General features: G+C 39.9%; 1 protein-coding gene and 2 pseudogenes across 1 annotated transcript; 1 reads left to right on the forward strand and 2 right to left on the reverse strand.

The window, feature by feature from the left end:
• Positions 1–935: 935 nt before the first annotated feature.
• On the reverse strand, positions 936–12,915 carry LOC142433362 (sentrin-specific protease 6-like). Its single transcript, XM_075538362.1, is given in 8 exon segments — positions 936–1,025; positions 1,028–3,554; positions 3,556–3,862; positions 3,865–3,954; positions 3,957–4,094; positions 8,689–8,729; positions 11,114–11,176; positions 12,908–12,915. Coding segments are annotated over 8 exon segments (3,264 nt in total).
• Positions 12,916–19,501: 6,586 nt separating this feature from the next.
• On the reverse strand, positions 19,502–19,946 carry LOC142433363 (small ribosomal subunit protein uS13-like; annotated as a pseudogene).
• A 3,873-nt stretch (positions 19,947–23,819) lies between these two features.
• On the forward strand, positions 23,820–24,315 carry LOC142433364 (large ribosomal subunit protein uL11 pseudogene; annotated as a pseudogene).
• Positions 24,316–26,910: the final 2,595 nt, after the last annotated feature.

The following is a 26,910-nucleotide window of genomic DNA, read 5'->3' on the forward strand; positions in this document are numbered from 1 at the left end:
AGTATCGTTGACAATAACACTCACATTGTGTGTGTATCAGCGTGTGTGGGCGTGTGTGTACTCACTACACCCAAGTCAGTGCCAACCCTTAGTCACCCTTTAGGACGGGGCAGAAAGGACAATACTGTAACTATTTACTGGAGTAGAAAGCCGTATCTTTGTCGGAATATAGACCCAAAGCCCATCAGTACCCCATTGGACATCCCTTCACAGAAGGGTCACAAGGAAGGGACGAGCCATCCAGGTGCAGTATAGCACCGGTGAAACATACAACATTCCTCTACTTCTTTAATGCGTCCCCCACGCCCCAATATTATGACCCGCGTCCTATCTTAGAAATCTAGCTAGACCGGAGCATGTACACAGGTACAGAAAAGAGCTCAGGACACAGAGAATCCAGGACAGATATTGATAGTAGTGATACCATAAGGGCAGGGGGAAGGGGCCTTCTACAGCTCTTATAACCATCCATACAGCCATTGTATCAGGCACATCAGTACATTTGTTGCCATCATCCCTTTCAAAATCTTTTCTTTCTCTTGAGCCCTTTGTGTCAGCTCCTCTTTGTTTCCCTCTCCAACTCCTCCCCCACCTTTACACCCTAGTCAAACCTTGATGAATTATAAATTCTTCTTCTTCTATTTTTTCCTCTATTTTTGTTTTGTGCTTAGAAGTTGCAGGTTTAAGTTCTAGAAACAGAGAACACATAACAAAAGCTTCCTAATGGGTGAAAAACGAAATTATAAATGCTGGGAAAATTGGCCCCATTAACATGATTATCGACATTTACTTAATACATACTATATGGAAAATTAATTATAGGACATTTAGAGAAGCATGAAAGTTTACAAATCACTCTGAGTCATGGACAATTGCATGTTTTATTGTCTAGACCAAGATCAAACGTGTATTATTTCTAGAGGCAAGAGAAATGGTCAGTCTGAGATCCTGGCGTCATCTGGTTGCGTTCCTTCACCTAAAGGCGTTTCTTCTGAAAGCCTGTCTACACGCTTGTTCTCCCGTTGCACTGCTCTGCCTCCATCTTCAGAATTAGGTTGCGGATTTCCTCTCTCTTTGCCCGTATTCTTAGAGGAGGAAACCAGTTTTTCAAATCCATAGGTAGTGCAAAATTGAGAACTGGATTCTCAAAAAAACTCTCGACATACTGCAGCAAATAGACACCGCAATCACTGAGGTTGCTTTGTTGGGGCACGTTTGGACTCAGGTCCATCATGACATCTGTGGAAAAACTCCTCTTGGTGCCTTTTTTAATTTCCCATTCCTCCTCTAGATATTCTCGAAGAATTTTCACAACATGTGAGCGGGAAGGGCCTCGTAGAGAGTCCAGAAGCAAGATGCAAGGCTGCTTACACATGGTGGGCTCGAAATGCCACTGTCCTCTCTCCGGGCTGCAAGGGCTCTCCTGCTCTTTGAAGGTTGACTCATGAGGACAGTTTGGCTTGATTTCACTCACTGCGTGTGCATGTTGTGACGGTCTTAAACAGTCCCCTTGTGGCCCATGCTCACTGTTATTCTTATCAACAACATTCTCGCACACGGAATCTCCTTTCTTTGATGCTTCACTTTCACTTGCAGTCTGGCTTACTTTTTCCAAACTACCTTTTACGTTGCATGTATGTTCCCCACACCGAGGGTCCCTTTCTTCCCGTGGGGTACCCTTTGAAGGACATAAAGGCATGTGAGGCTTTCTGTTTAGAATCCTCGAAATTACAGGCTTGGCAGAGCAGGCTTGTGAAGAACTGGCCATTACGTTGGCTGGAGGAGAAGAAATACAACGGTCTACTACAGTTGAAGTTTTTTGGACGAGTGCATTTTTGTGGAAATGAGGATTAGGCTCATATTGTGGTTTCTCAAAGCCAGGGAAACAAATAATAGCCAGAAACCAATGTGCATTTTCATTAAGGGGTACAAAAATAAAATCTTTTGCAAAAATATCTACATGCCGGGTCCAGGTTTTTACTCTCAGATGTCGCTTTTTTGGTGTTGATAGATTGGTACCTTCCTGCAAAAGCTGTCTTTTAATGTCAGTCAGGCATGGGTAGAAAAACGAACTGAATATATGAATTCGGTTCGCTTCCTCTTCCTTCAGTTTCTCGAGCACCAAATATTTCAAATAAAAGTCAATAATAATATCATTTAGAAATACCCCTTCCTTTAGACAGTGTAGGTCCACACTAGTAACAGAGATTCCTCCTCTAGCTGGAGGTGGTGGGTACACTATTAGTTTTTCTACAGGACCAGTAAAGGCGGCTTGGCTCTGTCCAGTTGCTTTGTCATCACCAACCAACTGGACTTTCTGTTTGCTTTGAAGTAGTATTTTAGAGTCAAAGGACATAGTTTTCATTATGTTTACTTTTTTTATCACAGTTCCTTTGAAGCTTTCGGGATAGGTTTTGCTACAGGCAACAATTCTGGTATTGGCTTCTACAAAGGAAATTTTTGAAAAAAAATTGGAAACCTTATTTTTTCTACCTATTTCAGTAAGGATTTTTTCAAATCGTGTATTTGTTTCAAGATCAAGGTCAGTGTCAAAACTTAAGATGATATATCGTTCTAGAGTCGGTATCTTATTTATTTCTTTACACTCAGTCCAAACTTTCTCTTTCTTGTGCATTTGCAGCTGCATGCTCAACTTTCCATAAACTGCTGGTGTGGTCTGGAGAAACACGACTGGGGGGTTTCGGACTTGACACCAGTCACATTTCATTACATCAGAGGTGTCTAAGGTAATTGCTACCTGACCACCTTCCGGTTCTTCTAGCTTTATCTTGATAAAATCCAAAGCAAAAGTGACTGGCTCTAGTAACACCCGGAGAAGTATTCCTACTCGTACACATCGACACTTTAAAATGACCCTGTCACAGGATCTCTGGCATCTTACGGACAAAGGATGGACTACGGTTTCTTCAGAAACAATTTTACGCCGTTTTGGAGGCTTCTTGAGACCCAAACTGCCCAAAGGGTTTCTCCTGCTAGCTTTCATTGCCAATGGAGCGGTATTTAACTTGGCTTGGGCCACAATGCCTCCTCTACGTGTGTTTTCGTTGCAGGCTGCTTCCAGACCCCCGGTGGGGGGCGCTCGGGAGCAACATGCTGAAGCAGCCTGTTGAGGAGCTACGCTCTCTCTTCTGTTGGCTCTGTCACTGTCCTCAACATCACTGAACAAATCGATTGGATCATGTGGATGTGAAAGGCTGGGTTTCCTTTCCTTCCTCTTTGCCATTTTGGTTCCTTTCGCATTGGCTAGAATGACGTTCGCACTAGTCTGCACGTATGTCTGTCTACTATCATCACAGTTCACAGTCATATCAGTGGGGGGCTTACCCTGGCTGGGGCCATAACGCCTCTTGGTGGCTCTTGTATTTTTTGACTTAGGGCCTGCAGAATTCCGAGGAACCGACATCCTGGATAACGGTCCAGGCGATTCACTCGGACCTGTGGCTTGTCTACAGTTCTTGTGAAAGTCCTTGGACAGATTCATACCGCCACTTCGGCAGACGCGGTGATCGTCCTTTCTCTTCCAGAGCTTGGACGACCTTCAAGCTGCTCACGGATGGACGTTGACGGGAAGCTCCCGGAAAGACCAGCGGGCTTCTTCTGACGTGGGCGTGGCACGAGGGGTAGCATTGTTGACGTCAGAGCACCTTGGCAATATGGTGGGGTCGAAGGAAAGGCCTTAAAGGAGCAGTGTCAACTTTCTGGGCACCAGGTGGGTATCCGTTCCTTTCTGTTTGGGCTGCTGCTTGCACTAATGACATCCGTGCGCTAGCATGTTGCAAACGTCTACCATGAACTACAGTTGCCGAACATAATGGTGCAGTTTGTGTCTTTTCACTCAAGTCTTATGGTCGCTTAACATGTTAATTCCAAGTGGGTTCCCTTTCAAAGTTTTAATACTTTCAGTCTTGTTTTATCTTACATAGGTCATCAAGAAACAATTTCAAATCGGCAGTTCACCTTTGTTCCTTTTGAGGTCTCAGAATCCTCATCTTCATCTACACTTAGCAGATCTGCCCCATCTTTATCTGAATCTCCTTCATTTGCTTCCCCATGACCAAAGCTCCAATTATTTTATTTTAAATAGTTGTATTAGTGGCTCATACAACCCTTAAAACAATCCAAACATACATCAATTGTGTAAAGAACATTCATTGCCCTCATCATTTTCAAAACTTTTGCTCTCCCCCAAGCCCCTGGTATCAGCCCCTCATTTTTCCCCTCCCTCCCCATAATCCCCTCCTTCATGAACCCTTGATAATTTATAAATTATTATTTTGTCATATCTTGCTTTTCTGACGTCTCCCCTCGCCCACTCTTCTGTTGTCCATCCCCTAGGGACGAGGTCACATGTAGATAATTGTAACCGGTTTCTGCTTTCCAACCCACCCTCACTCCACCCTCCAATTATAGCCACTCACACAACTGGTCCTGAAGGGATCAACCGCCCTGGATTCCCTGTGTTTCCAGTTCCTCTCTGTACCAGTGTATATACTCTGGTCTAGCCATATTTGTAAGGTAGAATTGGAATCATGATAGTGGGGGAGGAGGACACATTTAGGAACTAGAGAAAAGTTGTATATTTCATTATTGCTATGTCGGACCCTGACTAGCTCATCTCACCCCCAAGACCCTTATGTAAGGGGATGTCCAGTGTCCTGAAAATGGGTTTTGGGTTTCCACTCCGCATTCACCACCTCATTCACTGGGATATCTTTTTTTGTTCTGATGATGCCTGATACCTGATCCCTTCGTCACCTTGTGATCACACAGGATGGTGTGCTTCGTCCAGGTTAGCTTTGTTGTTTCAGAGCTAGATGGCCACTTGTTTACCTTCAAGCATTTAAGGCCTCAGATGCTATATCTTTTGATAGATGGGAAGCATCAGCGTTCTTTGCCACATTTGCTTATGCGCCCATTTGTCTTCAGTGATTGTATCAGTGAGGTGAGAACAGAATGTTATGATTTTTTTGTTCCTTGATGCCTGATAACTGATCCCTTTGGCCCCTCGTAATCACTCAGGCTAGCGTGCTTCTTCTAGGTGAACTTTATTGATTTTGAACTACATGGCCACTTGTTTACCTTCAAAAAATTTAAGACCCCAGACCCTATATTTTTTTGGTAGCGGGGCACCGTCAACTTTCTTCACCACACTACTTATTCACCCGCTTTGTCGTCAGCAGTTGTGTCGGGAAGGTGAGCATCATAGAATGCCAATTTAATAGAAGAAAGTATTCTTGCATTGAGGGAGTACTTGAGTGGAGCCCCAGTGACCTTCTGCTATTTTAAAACTAAACCTAAAAATATATGCACATCGATCTATTTCTTCATCCTCATATATAAATATATTTGCATATGTACATGCCTTTATTTAGACCTCTATAAATGCCCTTCACCTCCTAGCTCTTTCCTCTATTTCTTTAGATTTTCCTCTTATCCCACTATCCTGCTCAGTCTTCATTTGGGGTTCAGTAATTCCTCTTGGTTACTTTACCCTTCATCATGCCCTGCCAGGTCTCCTACACCCACCTCACAACCAATTTGGGTAACTTGTAGTTCCCTTCTCCCTGGGTTTGTTAAAACCACTACCTTTGCCCCCACATTCCCCTCTTCCAAGTCCCTGCGGAACTCTCAGTCCCGTTGTTTTCTCCTCCAGATTGTTCATCCAGCCTATCTTATTTAGACAGAACTGCTGAGATAATAACTTATACAAAAACAAGACAGAGCAAAACCAAGCAACAATATACAACAAAATCATAACAACAATAAACCGATGGTAAAAACAAAACAGAAGAAAGGAAAGCTTGTATTCAGTTCAACGACAATTTGTTGGCCTTTAGGAGTGTTTACCTGTCCAGTATGTTGGGGAACCTGCCCTGGCCCAAAGTCCACCTTTAACATTCCCTGTAGACCTTGCCGCTCTGTTCCTTGCTGTTCTGTTGCACCACTTTACTGTTTTGCCTAGGTGTGGCGGGATCATCTAGGGCTCAATTCCCTCACTGTGTCTTTGGTGTTGTCCCCTGTAGGGCTATGGGTCAGTGAGGGACATCATATCTCATAGTGGGGCCGACCATGTGGGCTAGCTTCTCAAATTGGGGACATTGTCCTCAAGGCCTAGTGGGTCAGGATGTTCCCCACTCTCTCCACTTCCCCTTTCATCGGCTCCAATGTACTCCAATCAGATATCTCCATCTCCTGGAGCTGCAGATTCAATGAAGTCCATTGAAATAAATTCTTCTGGGTGGGGGGAGGGACAGGTATCCACATAGTATTTGGGATTAGGGCCTGCCCCTCACACCTCTTCACTGCTTCCCTCCTCCACCCTGGCATGTTGCATTCACCTTTTGGAGCACTAGGTTGAAGTCTTGTGATAGTTTATTGTGTTAGAACCCTATCTAAGACACGTCTGGTCCATATTTCTCTGTGGAGATGTAAGCAACACCTTCCCCTTGGGTGGGTTAGTGCCCTGTGCCCCTGATACCCATTTCTTTTTTATTATTAGTATTTTTTCCTTTTCCCACCTTGTTTTTAGTTGTCTACCATATGTATCCCTGTATTTGGTCTGGTCTGTGCCATACTACCTGGTCCTTAGCCCAGGAATGTTTGTATACAACAGCTTTTCCACTATGGCCCTTTTGCATTTTTTTTTAAAGCTTACCTCAGCGGACTCATGTAGTACTTGTCCTTTTGTCCGTGGCTTATTTCACTTAGCATGATTTCCTACAATTCTTCCCATTTAGCGATGTGCTTCATACGTTTCATCACTGCTTTTTAGCGATGAATAGTACTCCATTGTATGTATGTGCCACAGCTTTCGTATCCACTCGTCAGTTGATAGAAATTTGGATTATTCCCAATTCCTTGCTATTGTGAACTGTGCCGCAATGAACATTGGAGCACAGGTGTCTGGCCTTGGTTTCTTTCTTACCTTTTCTGGGTATATGCCCAGTAAAGGGATTGCTGGGTCATATGGTAACTTGATTTCCATCTGTCTTAGATATCACCAGATCAATTTCCATAGTGGCTGTACATACTTACAGGTCCACCAGCTGTGGATGAGTGTTCTTGTCTCCCCATTGCCACTCCAAAACTTGTTTCTTTCTATTTTTTTCAATTGGGCTATCTTTGAGGGTGTTAGGTGGTACCTCATTGTTGTTTTAATTTGCAAGTCTCTTATGGCTAAAGATCAGGAACATTTTCTCATACGTTTTTGGGCCATTCAGATGTCTGCCCCTGTGCAGCTACCAGAGTATTGTGGATTTTACTAATAAGGCCTTTGTGTGATGTGTCATTGCTAAAGATGTTTTCCCAGTCCGTGGACGCTGTTATTGCTCTCCTGGTGAATTCTTTCCATGTACACAGGTGTTTTATCTTCATTATATCCCATTTGTCAATATGTTTCTCTTCTGTATCTGTGTCCTTTCCTATTTGTGATAGCCTGCGTATTCCCTGTGCCAAAGTTCTCGAGTTCATCCCAGTTCCTTCATTGATGGCCCTAATAGTTTCAGGTTTAACTTCAAGGTCTGTGATCCTCTTAGAGTTTCTTCTTGAGCATGGAGTGAGATAAGGTTCTTGCTTCATTTTTCTGCAGCTAAATATACATATTTTTCCAGCACCACATGTTAAAAAGGGCATCTGCTTCCCTTTGGATAATGTTGGGGCCCTTATCAAAGATCAGTTGTCTCTACGCTGATGATTTTTTTCTGGCTTTTCAGTTTTTTTCTATTGGTCTGAGTATCTGCCATTGTACCAACACCATGAGGTTTTGACCACTGTGGTTGTACATTGTGTGCTAAATCCAGGTAAAGCAAGCCCTCCTACTGTATCCTTCTTCTTGAGGAGTTCTCTGCCAATTCTGGGCTTCTTCCCTCTCCATATGAAGTTGGCAATCAGCTTTTGCATTTCTTTGAAGGAAGATGAGCGTAGTTGTATCGAGATTGCATTAAACTTATAGGGTGCCTTAGGCAGAACTGACATCTTGACTATATTGAGCCTTCCAATCTATGAGCCTGGGATATTCTTCCATTTGTTGAGGTTGCTCTTGGTTTCTAGTAATAGCGTTCTGTAGTTTTCGGCATATTGATCTTTTGTTCTTTTAGGCAGGTATATCCCTAGATATTTCAATTCGTGTTTGGCTATTGTGAAGGGTACCACCTTTTTGATCTCTTCTTCTGTGGTCTTATCCTATGTGTGTAACAGTCCAATGGACTTCTGTTTGTTGATCTTGTATCCTGCTCCTCTGCCAAACTCCTCTATTGCTTCCAGTACTCCCCTTGTGGAACTTTTGGGATTTTCCATATATAAAATCATATCATTTGCAAATAATGATATTTTCACCTCTTCCTTCCACAGAGAAAACATTTGATATCTTTTCTTTGTCTTATGCTGTTAGCTATTACCTCCAGCATGATAGTAATTAAAAGTGGGGACAAGGGGTATCTTTGTCTGGTCTCCTTTTTCAGTGGGATTGTGTTAGTCTTTTCTCCATTGACTACCACATTGGTCGTTGGTTTTTCATATACAGCTTGTATTGTCTTGAGGAATTTTCCTTCCATTCCAAGCTTCTCAAATGTCTTAAACAGGAATTGGTGTTACATGTTGTTGAATGCTTTTTCTGAGTCTATCCGTTTGGTCATGTGGATTTATAGTTTTTCAAACTACAATTATTTTTAAAACAATCATCTCTCTTAGACTCCGAGCTTGCCAAAGCTATTCCGGCTCAACATCTGATCCACCGCCACCTTCTCGGCTTCCCTACTCCTAGCCCAGTGAAATTATTATTTTTTTTGTATCTTACACCCACTGCTGTCTCCTTTAACCCCCACATTTCTGTTGTTCATCAAGGCTGGTGGTTTTTGGTGCTCATCAGTTAATTATGAAATTTTGAGGGTAATAATTAAATTTTTAATATTTACATTTAAGAACATTCATTTGAAATCTATTTTTTGCCAATGGCTTGGAATGGGGCTCTATTTATTTGTCCATGAAGAGATAATCAAATGTTTTCATACTGCTGATTAAATAGTTTAACATGTCCTCAATGACCTATAAGGCTCTCTAGTTATCCTTTCTCACAGATTTGGCTCTATTCAATTGCATTTGTTTTGCTACTCATGTGCTCATGCCATTTTTGTATTGTACACAGAAATTTCCACACAACCTTTCATCCCCAGCAATGGCCTAATAGTTGTCTGTCTTTATAGTTATAACTTTTCTAAATATTTCATACATAGTACCATGAAGTACAGATTATTTTGTGTGTGCCTTCTGTTAGCATATTTTATGTTAATCCACCTTTCATATATAACAACTCATTCCCTATATTCTAAGTAGTACACTATTGTGTATGTATGTATGTATATACACACACACTCACACACACATACATGCAGCATTTTATTTATCTAGTCCCTGAGGTACAGTTTGGTTGTTTACAGTTTTTTCTTATTATGAACAATGGTGCTGTGAGCGTTTGCATATAGGTTTCGGGGTGAGCAAATGATTCATCGCTCTGGCATAAATACTGAGGCGTGGAATTGCTGCACTTTATAGACATTGTGTATATAAAATGTTTAAAGGAATTATAAAAGTGTTTTCAAAGGCAGATAAGCTATTTTGCATACTCAACAATTGTGTCTGAGAGCGTGAATTTCTCTACATCCTCACCAATATTTTTCATTTTCTATCACTGTGAGCATCGCTGATTTAGTTGCATATGAATTTAAATCACTTTGCAATTATACTTTGCCAATTATGCATGTTAAGTATATTGTCACATGTGTATTAGATTGGGATATCTATACATAATCTTTTGTAGAATGTCTGTTCTTTTCCTCATTTAAAAAAAAACGAGGAAAAAGGTTACATAGTGTAATTTATCATTTCAAAAAGGTTTCATGGAGTATGGTTTATTTCATAGATAAAATATCTCCTGAAGTCATGATTACAAATAATTTCTAATATTTCCTTCATGAAGTGTTGTAGCTTTAGCTCCCAACTTTAGGTATATGATAGTTTTTTGGTTAATTTTTGTAAAATAGAAGTTAAGTTCATATTATAAATGGCATTGTGTTAAACAGGGTTCTCTAGAGAAAGAAGACCAAGACATGCATGATTTTAGATAGACAGAAAGATAGATTGGGAGATACAACATAAGAAATGAACAGCTCATTAGTACACAGAGCGGTACAAATGGCAGAGTGCAATTCACTTCTGTGAGACAATTCATACAATGGCAGTACTTCAACTCATGAGGTCTGCTGGGTGCAAGTTAATGAAGCAGACAGCTGAATCTTCTGTAGAACTATTCAGACAATCCAGCCACAGGTAGCAAACAGCAGGGCAGGTCACCAACAGTCAGCCAGATGACATGGTCCTAACTTCCAGAGTTCAAGTGATGTTTACACCAGCAATATGGTCAAGCAGGCCTTGAAGGAACCTCAAACTATAGCGACACAGTCCATGTGTTGGGTGTCCCACAGGTAGTATAGCTCACACGCTGAGGCAACGAAGTAGCTAAGGCAGCCACACACTGGTCCAATCACCAAAGAGCAAGAGACAAGAAAGGCAAGGCTCTTGGAGCCATTTATCTCTCGTCCTTCTATTAAAATACCCTTGAAATAACCCCATGTGTTCACTGGTTGGCACAATAAACCTACCAATCTCAGGTATATATCCAAAAAATTATTGAAGAATATTCCCTTCCCATTAGATTACTTGGTACCTTGGTTGAAAATCAATTGATCATAAATATGTAGGTATCTTTCCTTTTTAAATTATTTCTTTGGATATTTCCGCCCATCGATCGGTATGTCTATCCTCATGTTAATACTATGATGTCATAATTACTGTGGACTTTAAAAGTTTTAAAAGCAGGAAATTAACTCTTTCACCTTTAATCTTTGATTTCGACTTGTAGTAATTCCATATTCTTTACATTTATATTGACATTTTATGGTAATTTTCGATTTACTTTTAAAATAATATTTTATTGTATTCTGGTGAAAATTTAAACATGTTCATTTCCCCCTTGACAATTTCCACACATATTGAAAAATGACATTACTGATGTTTTTCATATGGTTTCAATATTCCTTTTAAGTATGTTACCTTTTTTCTATTTCCAGTACTCTTGTTTGCCTTTCCTTTCTTCTTTTGTCTTCATTGTTTGGGATTAAAAGTTGACCTTTTCACTCATGCAGGTGTTTTTTTTTTTACAATAATATTCATCTAACAGGATCTATTTGGGGGGGTGGGTCAAGGTATCTCAAGATGATAGCTCAGAGAGTCCTCTGGCCTCAGGTGGCCCAAGTAGTCTGCGAATATTTAAGAATTTTTTGTTTGTTCTATATTTTTCTACCATACTAATCAGAGATGTTTATTGTGTGCCCCTGCGTCCATCAGATAGCTCAAGGTGGTACCTGGGCACCATTTAGCTCTTCTGTTCTCAGAGTAGTTGAGGTCTTAGACCATGTAGTCTATCAGCCTTGTAAACTTGTTTCTCATCTGAGGTTGATTACTTTCTTACTATTTTTCTCCTACCCAGGAGAGATCCATATTTGTATCTTAGATGACCACTTGCAGGCTTTTAAGACCCTGAAGCCCTACTCATCTCATCGGGCTTCAGAACATGAACTTTGTGAGCTATATGAGAGGGCTTCAACAAGTTTGTGGGAAAACGAAGCTAAAAGATACACGATCGCTGAAGACTAAAAAAGAACATATCTGCTGTTAGGTAAGTAGGTCCTGGGATATGGAACCCTGATAAAAAGGGGGGACTGGACAGCTGGATTATAACTTGTCCTTCTCAGTATTGAACAGAGTAATATTCTATACTCTGTGTCAGGATCTCTGTTAGACTTCGGACTATTTGTATGCTACCTCTGCTCTCTCTCTCTCTCTCTCTCTCTCTCTCTCTCTCTCTCTCTCTCTCTCTCTCTCTCTCTTTCTCTCATTTATCTCTACAAGATAGGCTGGTGAGGCAATCCCATGGAGACAACAACAGTGGGACCAAAGGTTGTGGAGTAGGCATGGTAAGGGAGAAGGCAGGGGAGGTGAGTGGTGAGCCTGTAATGATGGGCACACGGGTATATTAAGGGTTCTAATTGGATGGCGAGGGGGGTGTAGCTTTTGTGGTGGTGTCTGATCAATCTAATTGTACCTGAGAGGAATTACAGAGAGGGGAATGATGGGTAAATGTGAGATTGAGGCGCTGGAAAGAAAAAGAATTAACGAACAAAATATACATAGATGTGGACATATGTAAATATCTAAATATTGCTCTATTTGTTTATGTGTGTATATATGCAAATGCAACAAGAAGCACATGGACTTTGGGCCTGCTCTTAAATCTTTTTGGTATAAGAATGGTTTGTTCTACTAATGTCTTATTGTATGATAGTCACCATCCTGAGATGATCACAGAATACAAAATGGGTGCATATGCAAATGTGGTTAAGAAAGTTGATGTACATTAGAGAAACAAAGCCACAGAAACTCATATGTATAAGAGAGAGTTTTATTTAAAGGGTAAGTACACAGCAAGAAAACATTACAACCCAGAGCTGCCCAAGCCCACAAGTCCAACATTAGCTCATATGTCCGACACCAATCCACAAAGTCCTCCTCCATCTCACAAAACAGACGCAATGACACATAGTGCAGGAGAAAAGCCTAATCAGTGAACATGTAAGCATCTCATCACTGACAGGGGTCTCCACATGGCTGCTCCAGCACCCAGTGCTGCATCAGGTTAGGTCTACGTGGCTTCTTAGGGATGACTTACAGGAAGTGAGCCTTGCCACCTGAAGCAGGGAACCGGCTAAGGCAGCTGCACCCTGGTCTGACCACAGAAAGCAAGAGACCTGAGAACTAGAAAGGAGAGGCTCACTGCGCCATTTATCTCTCCGCGCTTCAATGACACCACATGTGTTTATCGACCAGGTAAGCACAATCAACGAACTATCTCACTGGCTATTAAAAGATACAGCATCTGGGGTCTTAAAAGCTTCTAGCCAAACAAGCGGTCATCTAGCAGGGAAGCAACAAAACCCATATGGAAGAAGCATTCCAGCATGCATGATTTTGAGGTATGAAAGGGAGAAGGTATCAAAAATTCAAACACAAGCAACCAAATCTATGTGAAGGGGCATGGATGTGGTGGAGGCCAAACCCCACCTGTAAAACAATTGGACAATCCCTCTCAGAAAAGGCACAGGAAAGGAATGATTAAGCCAGTGTGTGGTATATCACTGATGAAACATATAACTATCCTCTATTTTAAAAATATTTCCTCCTCCATTATGGATTTTATTTGATTTACTTCATTAATCATGTTAGACTGGCATATGTTCATTTGTATAATTAGGATCATTCAATCCATGAAAGTCAAGATAGATAATCCTTGAGAAACCACTAACAGGAGTAACAGGAGTAATGGCTCCCTGAGGGCACAGGAAGGGGGTGGGGAGAAGGGTGGGAAGGGAGGCTGATAGTCTGGATGACAGTACAACTCTGCTGGAGAGGAGTGAACAACAGAATATGTGAATGGATATCTTGGATGGCAAAAGAACTAACTAACTAAATAGGGGTTTCTTGGGGTAGGGTGGGAGAGGGAGGGGATAAAGGGAGCTGATGTCAAGGGGTTCAAGAAGAAGGAAAATGTTTTGAAACTGATTGTGGTAGCAGTGGCACAAGAATGTGTGTGTGACGTGATTGAATTATGGAATGTTATGATATTTCTAAGAGCTCCCAATAAAAAGATTATTAAGAAAATATTGTGGAATTTTCCCACAAACTTCATTTTGTGTACCACAAAAACATGGAAGTCCGTTTCAGTTTTTATTTTTCAGTCCTTTTTAACCTCTCAAACCAGTATTCATATATGATGGGGAAGAAAATGGAGAGTTTTCAAGACTGTGATCCTCTTCTCTTTAAATTTTGTCCATGTTTATTTAATTACATTATTTTCTCCTTTCATTTGTGGAGGATAATCCATACAAAGCAAAATATACTATACTTTATACATACTTGTACAGCCCAGGGCTTCAGCACTGTGATTGTGTCCCCATAGCCACTCGCCCCCGCATATGGCTCTATCTTCTTTTTGTTTTCCATTAACTCCCTCCTTCTCTTCCTGTCCCAACCCTCTCCTATTCTCTCCTCAATTATAGCCTTCAAAGTCTTTTCCTTTGTGGTGCATACCATTTCTTTTGCTTTTGTATTTTTCCTTTTTATAGTGGTGTCCTGAAAAATTTCTTTATGAAACTGACTAACTTTGTTCCACAGAATGTCTTCCAATTTCGTCTGTGTCATGAGGTGTTTGACAGTCTCTCAATTGGTTTTTAGAGAGGCATATGACATGTTGTGTATATACCACAGAGTTTGTTTATTCATGTCACCACAAATGAGGTTTTCGGTTGTTTCTGTCCTTTTGCTATTATAGAAACTGATGTAATAAACATGATATCCATATATCTGCATTTGTTTTGCTCTTTATTTCGTGGGTGTGTATCCCTTGATCGCAAGGACATATGGTATTTCTATTGGTATTTGTTTAAGGAAGTGCCATACTGTTCTTCAAAGTAGCTGTACAATTCTGCAATCCCCACAGCAATGGATAAGCATTCCAATCTGTCCCCATCTTCTCTAGCATTTGGTATTTTCTGTTTGCTTTAAGTTTCTTTAACAGTGTCAGTGTGAGGTGGTATCTCATCATTTCTCAACTCTGTATTGCTAATTATGGAGAACATTTCTTGGCTGCCATGTATTGATATTTTGTGCCCATTTTAAAATTTGAAATATTTTTCCTAATCTGTAGGTCCTCTTTTTACCCCTTTTCTGAAGCCATTATTATTATTGTCTGTGGGTCCTCTTTTTACTCTTTTTCTGAAGCATTATTATTATTGTCAATTGGGAATTAATACATGTATCATATGATTTCATAGCTCAATCATGTCCAGTATAATTGTACATTTGCTACCACAATCATTTTCCAAACAATTCTTTTCTACACGGACTCCTTGACATCGACTTCCCTTCCTCGCACCAACCCCGCTGTACTCCTCTACCCCAGAATCCCTTACTCTACTTGCTCTCTCCTAAACCTGAGCTTCTTATACTGATACATGAAAAAAAGATATAACACAACTTCAAGAGAATGATCCTCAGTGACCGGTCTCCTCAGACACCCCCATATACGTACAAGCAGAAACCAAACAAAACAAGGACAAAAGTGTCGTATTCTTAAATGGCCTCTGCCCTCTATTTTGTCTTCTGTCTTGTGGGTGTTTTTTATTATCTTTGGTAGTGTGTTTATGCTTTCTACCAGGACCTTTGAGTTTGTTCCTTTTTTGTCATTGATGGTATTAATAGTCCTGGGGTTTCTATTTTATTCTTTAATGTATTTGTGCTCCTTTTTGTACGTGTTTGAGATATGGGTCCTGTTTCATTTTTTTTGCCAGTGGAAACCTAATTTTCCCAGCACCATTTATCAAAAAGACTATTTCCTCATTTAAAATGTTTTATAAAAAATCGGGTAATGGTTGTATTTGTGAATTCTCTGTTCTAATCCATTGGTCTACATATCTATCATATTACAAATATCAAGCTGTTTTCATTATCATGCCTTTATAATAGGTTTTGAAATCGGGAAGGGAGAGGACTTCTACTTTGTTTCTTGGTGTGTGTGTGTGTGTGTGTGTGTGTGTGTGTGTGTGCGCGCGCGATTTCATGGGTTTATTTCCTTCCCATATGAAGCTGGTGATTCAAGTTTTCATTTGTTTAAAATATTATGATGGGACTTGGATAAGAATTGGACTGAATTTATAGAGTGCTTTTGGTAATATTGACATTTTTCACTCCATTATAGCTTCCTTTACTGCTCATGGGATGGTCTTCCATTTATCTAAATTTCTTTTAGTTTCTTGTGGAAATGTTCTATAATTTTCTTTGTATAAGCCTTTTGTTTTTCTGGTTAGAATGATTCCTAAGTATTTTCTCTTTGGGGTGGTTATTGTCATTGTTTTTATTTTAATTTCTTTTTCAGAGTCCTTATTAATATACAAGAATCCAATTGATTTATGTTTGTTGATCTCATATTCTGATATATTGTCAAAATCTTCAATTTGTTTCAGCATGTTTTTAATTGTTTCTCTGTGATGTTTATATAAAATCATGGTGTCTGTAAAGAAACAAAATTTTGTTTCTTCTTCTTGCCAACTTGTAATTTTTAATAACTTTTTGATGTCTTATAACTTGGGTAAGACTTCCAGGATAACATTAAATAAGAATAGTGATAAATGGCAACCTTCTCTGGGTCTCATTGGGAAGGATAATGCTTTCAATGTCTCTTCATTGAGTGAGATGCTAGCTCCTGGTTTTGCATATGGTGTTTATTGTGTTGAGGAATTTCCCTTCTATTCCTATTGTATTAAGTGTTTTTATCAAGAATGGATAATGAGTTCCATCAAATGCCTTTTCTGTATTGATTGATATTATTGTTTCTTTTGGTAGATTCTTTTTTAAAGATAATTTTAGGGGCGGCTCATACAACTCTTATCACAATCCATATATCAATCTATTGTTTCAAGCACAATTGTACATCTGTTGCCAACGTCATTCTCAAAATATTTTCTTTCTATTTGAGTCCTTGGAATCAGTTCCTCATTTCTCACACTCCCACCCCGCTCCCCACTCTATCATGAGCCTTTGATAATTTATGAATTATTATTATTTTATCATTTATTACACTGCCCGACGTCTCCCTGCACCCACTTTTCTATTGTTAATCCCCGGAGAGTAGGTTATAAGTAGATCCGTGTAATCCGCTCCCCCTTTCTACCCCTCCTTCCCTCCGCCCTGCCAGCATTGCCACTCTTGGCACTGGTCCTTAAGGGATCATCTGTCCAGGATTTCCTGTGTTTCCAGTTCCTATCTGTACCAGTGTACGTCCTCTGATCTAGCCAGATTTGTAAGGTAGAATTGGGATCATGATAGTGGGGGAATTAAGCATTTAGTAACTAGAGGAAAGTTGTATATTTCATCATTGCTACACTGCACCCTGACTGACTCGTCTCCTCCCCGCAACCATTCTTGTAAAGGGATGTCCAGTTGCCTACTGATGGGTCTTGGATCTTGTACACCCCCCCATTCACAATGATTTGATTTTTTTTGTTCTTTGATGCCTGATACTTGAGCCCTTCAACATCTTGTGATCACACCGTCTGGTGTGTTTCTTCCATGTGGTCTTTGTTGCTTCTGAGCTAGATGTCTGATTGTTTACCTTCAATCCCTTAAGACTCCACATGCTATATCTTTTGAAAGCCTGGCACCATTAGCTGTCTTCACCACATTTGCTTATGTACCCATTTGTCTTCAGAGACTGTATCAGGTAGGTGAGCACACAATGATAAGATTGTTTTGTTCTTTTATGCCTGATAATTGGCACCTTGTGATCACACAGATTTGGTGTGCTTCTTTCATGTGGACGTTGTTGCTTCTGAGTTAGATAAACACTTTGTTACCTTCAAGTCTTTAAGACCCTAGACACTCTATCTTTTGATAACCAGGCATCTTTTGATGGATTTTCTTGATAGATTTCATTGACTATTTTCTAATATTAAACCATCTTTGGATACCTGGTATGAATCTCACTTGATCATGATGTTTTAAAAAATGATTTCCTGAAAATTTTAGCTGGCAGTTTTTTGAAAAATTTGACACCTATATTTACAAGAGATATTGGTCAGAATTTGTCAAATCTGATGTCTTCGAATGGCATAGTTATTAGGTTCATACTTATTTCACAAAATGAGTTTAGTAATATCTTATCCTTTTTAAAATTCTGAAATTGTTTATGTAGAATAGGTGTTAACTATACTCTAAAATCAGGCATCCTCAGACTTTTTAAACAGGGGGCCAGTTCACTTTCCCTCAGACCCGTTGGAGGGGCAGACTATAGTTTTTAAAGAAAAAAATCTGTGAACAAATTCCTACGCACACTGCACATACCTTATTTTGAAGTAAAAAAAAACGGGGCAAAAACACCCGGCGGACCAGATAAATGTCCTTCAGTGGGCCACATGTGGCCCACGGACCGTAGTTTGATGACGCCTAAATGATTAGTAGATTTCCCCTGTAAAACCCTTTGGTTTCAGACATTTTTATTTTGAAGTTAAGGTTTTATAGACCTCTCTGTTTAATTGTAGGTAGGTAATGGGATTCTAGGAAAAACATACACTTCTAGATTTTCAAGTTTGTTGGAATACACCTTTTTCATAAATTGTATAATTATCTGTTTTATTTCAGTTGGTTCTCTTGTGATATCACCATTTTCATTTTTTATTTACAATGTTTGCTTTTTCTCCTTTACCTTTGTTAGGTTCTCACATGGCTTGTCAATTTTGTTAATCCTTTTCAAGAAACAAATTCTTGTTGAATTTTCCTACATTTAATATATTCCTGATTCATTTATTTCTGCTCTAATGTTTTTATTCCTTGTCTTTTAGTGTCTGAGAGTTTATTGTTCTAATTGTTTTAGATGTAGTGTTATGGTGTCTGTTTTAATCCTTTCTTCCTTTGTGATGCGAGTACTTACTGTTAAAATTGCCCTCTCAGTACCGCTTTTGCCATTTAACAGATTGTGGTATGCTGCATTCTCATTTGTTTCAAGAAATTTCTAAATTGCATTCTTTATTTCTTCAGTTACTCGGAAGTTTTAAAGTACAACATTGTTCAGGTTCCATATAATTGACTTTTAGGTCAATTGTCATGTACTTGATATCTAATTTTATAGCATTGTGATCTGAAAAAATGTTTTGTAATATCTTAATGTTTAAAGTATATTGATGCCTGCTTTGCGGTCTAGTGTATGATCTGTTCTGGAGTATTCTATGAGCACTGGGAATGATGCATATTATGCTCTTTTTATGTATTCTTACTTCTTCTATATCTTTATGGATTTTCTTTCTTCTTTATCTGTTATGGTATAAGTGATATATTAACATTTCCTGGTATTATTGCATTATAGTCTTTCCTCTCTTCAGTTACGTAAGATTAATGTATTTTGAGGTTTTTCTTTGCATACGTAGATGTTTATTTTGTTATGTCTACTTGTCCAATTTCAACTCCCATGAGTATACAATGGCCTTCTTTGTCTCTCTTGATAGTTTTTACTTTGATATCCATTTTTTTCAAAAATTAATATTACTTCTGCTTTCTTTTGACTACCATTAGTTTGATATTTTTATATTTTGATTTTTAGTCTGTTTTTGTCTTTATAGCTGAGATGTGTTTTCTATAAGCAGCATATTAATAGCTCAAGTTTTCTCATCCATTCTAACAATTTTTGTCTCTTAACTAGTAGATCTTATACATTTACATACGATGTTATTATCGATGGGTATGTTTTTAATGCTATCACTTTGTTATATATGTTTCCTTTTTTATGCATAAACTACTCACTAATAGACAAGTTTGATAGGCTTTAGTTCTTCTTAGACAGTCCACGGGTTCGACCACGGCGGCCAGTGGTCTTGGTGTGCTGACCTTGATGTCAAAATCTCAGAAGTGGCACAGCCCTCTGTGGGCCCCCATCTTTCTCAGTTGCTCCAAATGTTCAAAGACCCTGTTGTCCAGACGGTTGGCCAGGACAGTTGCCATCTTTCTCATCTTTCTGTCTATTCAAGAACCAGTCTGGAATCTTGTATGGCAGTGGATTCTGCAGGATGGTGGTCACCCCCTCAACCTTGTCTTTGGTGAGCTCCCCTGCTCTCTTGGTGAGGTCAATGTCTGATTTCCTCAACACGAGCATATCTTCGCCCCACACACTTCATGGCAGTGAAGGCAAAGGCTATTTTCTGCCGCCCATCTATGTTAGTCTTGAGCACTTACAAAATGTGCTGGAAGTTCGCAGGGATTACTAGAGACATGGCGGTAGCAGTGGCGTTGATGTGTAGACCTCCGGTGAAAGAGCATTTTGGTATATTTTTATGGTATTCATTTCATTGCTCATCATGATTTTCCGTGCTGATTTCCATTTTCTTATGGATTTTCTGTTCAATTTTTTCCTGTTTTTACCTTACTGTTTAAGAGAATTTTATGATTTTCCCTTTTTATTTTGTTGAAGTTATAGAATTTTATTTGAGATCAGTTTGCTTTTAATTACTTTCTTTCCAAATTTAAGGCGGTTTCTGGTCTTTTGTTAACTACTCAGTATCTTCTCCATTCGACTAATATCTGCTATGTTTCTTCTCTTACTGTATTGTAAGTACCGTATTACAGTATTGCAAGGTGAGGCCTGCCCCTGGCACATCATCACGGGCCCGGTAAGTGCAATTTTACAGCAATAATAATAAAGATCATAGTAGAGTCATAGGGAGAATGAGAGATAAAGAGATAGAAATAAAGGAGTCAGACACATTTTATGGGAGCATTGCACAACTGAGGCTCAATGGTGATTCACGTGGACAGAGAGAGATTTAATGCTAACCAAGGCTTTTATATTCTCTGGGGAGATGTAAGACCCCTAATTACAGGTGAAGACATACGTCACAGGAAAGGGTTGTGCTATAGGTAATACAATAATGGGAGGGGGTAACCTGGGGTTATCCACCCAATAGGACGATGAGGGATTGGGGTATACATGTGGCAAGATGGGTGGATCCTAGATTCAGGATGGCAGCCTACCTTGGATGTCACTAAGATGGTTTCACCTGTTCCCTGGCACAACTGATGATGACCATAATCAGTAGGGTGTGAACTCCACCTACAGGAACCAAATCAATGACTGCAAACCTTTAGGGAGAAGTAATCCTTTGTCCTTAACATCAGGGAGCTGGGTCTACCTTAGTCTGGTGACTGAATGCCTCCAGGGAAGCTGTCTGTAAGCATCTGACCTCCCCCCATATGCTAGCCAAAAGCCCCTAATGCTTTCCATGTCTTTGGGGGAAACAAAGCTGGGGAAAAGTCTCTTTATAATCCCACACCATATTGTTGTCTTTATTGCAGAATGTTACCTGAGCTTCCCTATGTTGAATTGTACCATTTTGTTTCACTCTGTGTGTTACTTATGGAGGATGATTTCTTAAAAATTACATCATATATGTTGATCTTAGGATGCTGTATATTGTTGATTCTCTGTTCAAAGAACCAATGTCAGTGTTTTTTGTAAGGTTGGCCTGTTCTCACAAAATCCTTCTCCTCAGCTGATTTTCTGGAGCACTGGGGAGAGGGGCATCTCTGCAGATGTCACTTCAAGATAGCCAAGAATTTGAGGCTTCTTTTGGTTTCTCTACACTGAATTCCTTCCTCTGATGTGACCAGGCTGTTACTAGCAGGGGTTTCTATTCTTCTGGGGAGGTTAGAACTCAGGTTCCTGAATCTTCTTCAATTTCAATTAATTAATTTTTAAATGTTCTTTTGTGGGGCTCATACAACTCATCACAATCCATCCATCCATTGTGTCAAGCACATTTGTTGCCATGATCATTCTCAAAACATTAGCTTTCTGCTAGAGCCCTTGTTATCAGCTTCTCATTTTCCCCATCCCTCCCCCACACCTTCTTCCCTTATGAACCCTTGATAATTTATAAATTATTATTATTTTATCACTGTCTGACATCTCCCTTAACACACTTTTTCTGTTTTCCATCCAACAGGGATGAGGTTATATGGAGATCCTTGTAATCAGTTCCCCCTTTCCACCCCACCCTCCCTCCACCTTCCCGCTATTGCTACTTTCACGACTGGTCCTGAAGGGACCATCTGTCCTGGATTCCCTATGTTTCCAGTTCCTATCTAGTCCAGTATACATGCTCTGGTCTAACAAGATTTGTAAGGTAGAATTGGGATCTTGATAGTGGTGGAAGGAAGCATTTAAGAACTAGAGGAAAATTGTATGTTTCATCATTGCAACACTGCACCCTCACTGGCTCATTTCCTCCTTGCTACCCTCCAGTAAAGGGATATGCAGTTACCTCCAGATGGGTCTTGGTTCCCCAATCTGCACTCCCCCTCATTCACAATGATTTCATTTTTTGTTCTTTGATGCCTGATACCTGATCCCTTAGAAACCTTGTGATCACACAAGCTGGTGTGCTACTTCCACGTGGCCTTTGTTGCTTCTGTGCTAGGTGGCCACTTGTTTACCTTCAAGTCTTTAAGAGCCCAGATGCTATATCTTTTGATACCTGGGCCCCATCAGCTTTCTTCACCACATTTGCTTATGTAACCAATTGTCTTCAGCGATCGTATAGGGAAGGTGAGCACCCAATGGTATGATTTCTTGTTCTTTGATGTCTGATGCCTGATCACTTCAACACCTCATGATCACACAGGCTGCTGGTGTGCTTCTTCCATGTGGGCTTTGTTGCCTCTGAGCCAGGTGGCTGCTTGTTTATCTTCAAGTCTTGAAGAACTTAGACGCTATATCTTTTGATAGCCACGCCCCATCATCTTTCTTCACCACATTTGCTTATGCATCCGCTTAGTCTTCAGCGACCTCTTCTTCACTTTTAAACAAGCCTTGTTTGAAGAGGATTTTATAGAGCTTCAGGCCAGTGGCTATGTTTTTCCTCAGCTGCTTCCTTGCACTTTTTGAAGACTCCTTCAATGAAAATTGACTGAGTTTTCCTATGAGACTATTGCCTTAGGGCTTCAAACACAGAAAACCGACCTTGGAAGATATTTAGTTAGGTCTGAGGAGTATCTGTGGTTGTGTCTTCAGTGAATTTATGAGGAGCTTCAAAAATTATATAGAAAATGATTTAATACAGAATGTAAAATTTCCTTTTACTTTTTGAAAATTCTTTGTGATAGTTTTTTCTTAAAATTGGCATAGCAACCTCACGGACAACAGAACACAGCGCTGCTCAATAGTCCACCATCTTCACAGTATGTCTGCACTGGATGACTCTTGCTCATTGAGGGACTTCCTGTTTTTTTTCTGAACCTTTACTCTTTCAATCATGATGTCCTTCTTCGGGGATTTGTCCCTCCTGATAAGACATCCAAAATACACGAGAAGACTTCTTGACACTTTCATTTCTAAGGCGAATCCCTGTCCTAGTCCTTTCTCTGTCTTTCCCTGCCCTATTTCTTTCGAGACAGAGTTGCTCGTTCGTCCGGCTGTCTTTGGTATATTTAATATACTTTGCTACCAGCTAGTGGTGTAGGGTTACACGTTAGGGTGCAATTTGCATGGTCAATAGTTCGAAACCACCAACATCCCCTCAGGAGAAAGACTGTGCTTCCTACTTCCATCAAAGAGTCACAGTCTCTTTAGTGTTTCTGAGGGTGTACATTTTACGGAAGCAAATCAACTTACCGTTCTTCCAATGAGTAGTTATTGGATTGAACTGAGGTTCAACAGCTCATGCTGGTAACCCACTACACCACCAGGGTTGTCTTAAATGAGATAAAAGGTAGAGAAAACAATAGAGCAGCCAGACAGCCTAATTTTACAACACTGGGTGTGAGCTATCCACTGGGGTTTGGAAAAGCTGGGACATATCGAAGAATCTGGAGGTGCATGCACATTTTTAGGGTTTTTCTCATGTTCAGGACAAATATGAGAAGGCTGTGATCTCTTACATCTGCCTGACTTTGGTGCTGTGCACTAGCAAGAGATGAGGATTAAGGGAATGCTGGAAACTGCTTGGATTAATGTTGAAGGCACACTCCACCAAATACAAGAGCCCTTAGAAAAAAGGTGGAGCTTTCAGCGGTAGGATCAGAGGAGAGTTCAATGCACCTTTCTTCAGTCGCTCTGCATCTGGGTTTGTCTGACACCAGCCGCCTCCGTTATGCTTCTCAAGTTTGACCCCCATGAGACCAAAGTCGTGTACTTGAAATAAATAGGTGGGGAAGTCAGTACCACATCTGCACTGGCCTCCAAGATCAGGCTCTTTGGTTTGTCTCCATAAAAGGTTGGTGATGGCATTGTTAAGGCAACCAGTGACTAGAAGGGGTGAAGGATTACTGTGAAACTGATCATTCAGAATAGACCGGCCCAGATGGAAGTGGTGAATTCTGCCTCTGCTCTGATCATCAAAGCCCCCAATGAACCACCCGGGGACAGAAAGAAGCAGCAAAACATTAAGCACTGTGGGAACATCTTCTGTTGAGATTGTCAGCATCGCCTGTCAGATGAGACACTGATGTTTGGCCAGAGAACTCTCTCAAAGTGTTAACGAAATCCTAGGGTATGCCTAGTTTGTGGGCTGCAATGTTGGTCGCAGACACCCTCAAAATATCATAGATAGCATCAATATTGGTGCTGTGGAATTCCCTGCAGGTTAAGAACTACCAAATAAAACAATAAATAATCATTCAATTTCCCAAAATAAAAATAATTGGAGACATATTTGTCCAGTTATTTAATGATTATTTTATGTAATCATTACTGAATTAAGCTAACTAGGAGAAACTTTAGTAGACATACTTGACATTACAAAATTCATTCAGAAATGCCAGTAAGCAAACAACATACGCTGAAATACAAAAGAGCAGCAACCAAAGCTGGAAAATTGAGAGAAACTAATTTCCAAATGTTACAATCCAACTCTCAACAAAATATTATAAGATATACAACGAAACAAAGGTATGATCCCTTGTCAGGAAAATAAGCAATCACTTAAGTTGCACTTAAAGAAATGCAAACAGTGTACTTCCTAGGCAAAAACTTCAAAATAGTCTTTGTTTTACAGGAATAAAGTTCAAAAATAATATCTAATTAATTTAAAAAGGGAGAAGCATCCGAATGGGTGTTTGTTTCAACAAATGGAGACTATGCAAAAATAGAAATTATAAAAAGGAATCAAATGGAAATAAAAAAGTCCCTAGAGTTGTTTAATAGCATATTTGAACATAAAGAACAAAATATATTACAAATAGATTTGTCAAAATTATTCATGCTTAAGGACAGAGATCACTATCATGATCCTTTTCTACCTTACAAATCTGGCTAGTCCAGATGATGCACACTGGTGCAGATAGGAACTGGAAAACAGGGAATCCCGGGTGGACGATCCTTCAGGACCAGTGGTATGGGTTGCAATACTGGGAGGGTGGAGGGAGGAAGAGTTGGAGGTGGGAACCGATTAGATGGATCTACATATACCCTCCTCCCTGGGGGGCGGACAACAGATAAATGGGTGAAGGGAGACGTCAGGCAGGGAAAGGTATGACAAAATAATAATTTATAAATTATCAAAGGTTCCTAAGGGAGGGGGAAGTGGGGAGGGACGGAAAAATTGAGGAGCTGAGGCCAGGGCTTAGGTGGAAAGCAAATGATGAGGGCAATGAATGTACAAATGTGCTTTAATCGATTGATATATGTATGGATTGTGATAAGAGTTGAATGAGCCCCCAATTAAACGATTAAAACATAACACCTGTTTCACATACGAAACTGTGATGGCCAGAAGATAGTGGAGTGGCATTCAAAATGATGAAAGACAGAAAGTGTAACCAGTATTCCATATCTGGAAAAGCAGATTCCTACAAAATGAAAAGAAAATTAAGATATTTCCAGATAAAGAAAACCTAACAGTCCATCGCTAGGATCTCTGCTTGAAAAAAACTGGTCTAAAGAAAATAAAATAATAGCAAATAGAATCTATATGAAGAAAAGAATATAAGCAAAGGGCATAACAGCTTCACTGATGGCCATTGGTCAATTTCAACTTAAAGCAACTCTATATAGAGTTTCCAAGGCCTTTAAAGTATATATGGGACCAGAAAGATGTTTCTCACATGTACCAGTTGCTGGGTTTAACCACAACAAACAGACAGACAAGTCGTCGATTTTGCACACTACAAATGAGCAAATTGAAAATGAAACTAAGAGCACAGTTCACTTATGATAACACAAAACAATAAGATCATTTGGAATTTAACCAATTAAGTTGAACACTTTCTAAAGTAAATCAAAGATGACATGAATAAATGGAATGATATTCCAAATTCATAAATTGTAAGATTTAATATTGGTAAGATGACAATAGTTCTCCAAATAGTTCCCGAAATAGATCCACAGATTCAAGACAATCTCTTTAAAAAGTTCAACTGCAGTGTTCTTTTTTTTGTTTTATTTTTGCATTTTCTTTTTTAAAAAACATTTTATTAGAGACTCATACAACTCTTATCACAATCCATACATACACATGCATCAATTGTATAAAGCACATCTATGCATTCTTTGCCCTAGTCATTTTCTTTTTTTTTCTGTTCTTTTTTTACATTTTATTAGGGACTCATACAACTCTTATCACAATGCATACATATACATATCAATTGTATAAAGCACATCCGCATATTCCCAGCCCCATGCATTCTCAAAACATTTGCTCTCCACTTAAGCCCTTTGCATTAGGTCCACTTTTTTTACCCTCCTTCCCCGCTCCCCCTTCCTTCATGAACCCTTGATAATTTATACATTGTTATATTGTCATTTCTTGCCTATCCGGAGTCTCCCTTGCCCCTCTTCTCTGCTGTCCATCTCCCAGGTAGGAGGTTACATGTGGATCCTTGTAATCAGTTTCCCCTTTCCAACCCACTCACCCTCCACTCTCCCAGCATCACTCCTCACAGGCTTGGTATTATCCACCCTGGATTCCCTGTGCCTCCAGCCCCCATATGCACCAGTGTACAAGCTCTGCCCTATCCAGTCTTGCAAGGTAGAATTCGGATCATGGTAGTTGGGAGATGAAGCACCCAAGATCTGGGGGAAAGCTGTGTTCTTCAACGGTACTACCTCGCACCTTGACTGACCCTTCTCCTCTCCTAAACCCCTCTGTGAGGGTATCTCCAGTGGCCGACACTTGGGGCTTGGGTTTCCACTCTGCACTTCCCCCTTCATTCAATATGGTATATATATATGTATGTATATTACAT

The sequence above is a fragment of the Tenrec ecaudatus genome, chromosome X (assembly GCF_050624435.1).
Source record: "Tenrec ecaudatus isolate mTenEca1 chromosome X, mTenEca1.hap1, whole genome shotgun sequence".
In the NCBI taxonomy this organism is placed as follows: domain Eukaryota; kingdom Metazoa; phylum Chordata; class Mammalia; order Afrosoricida; family Tenrecidae; genus Tenrec; species Tenrec ecaudatus.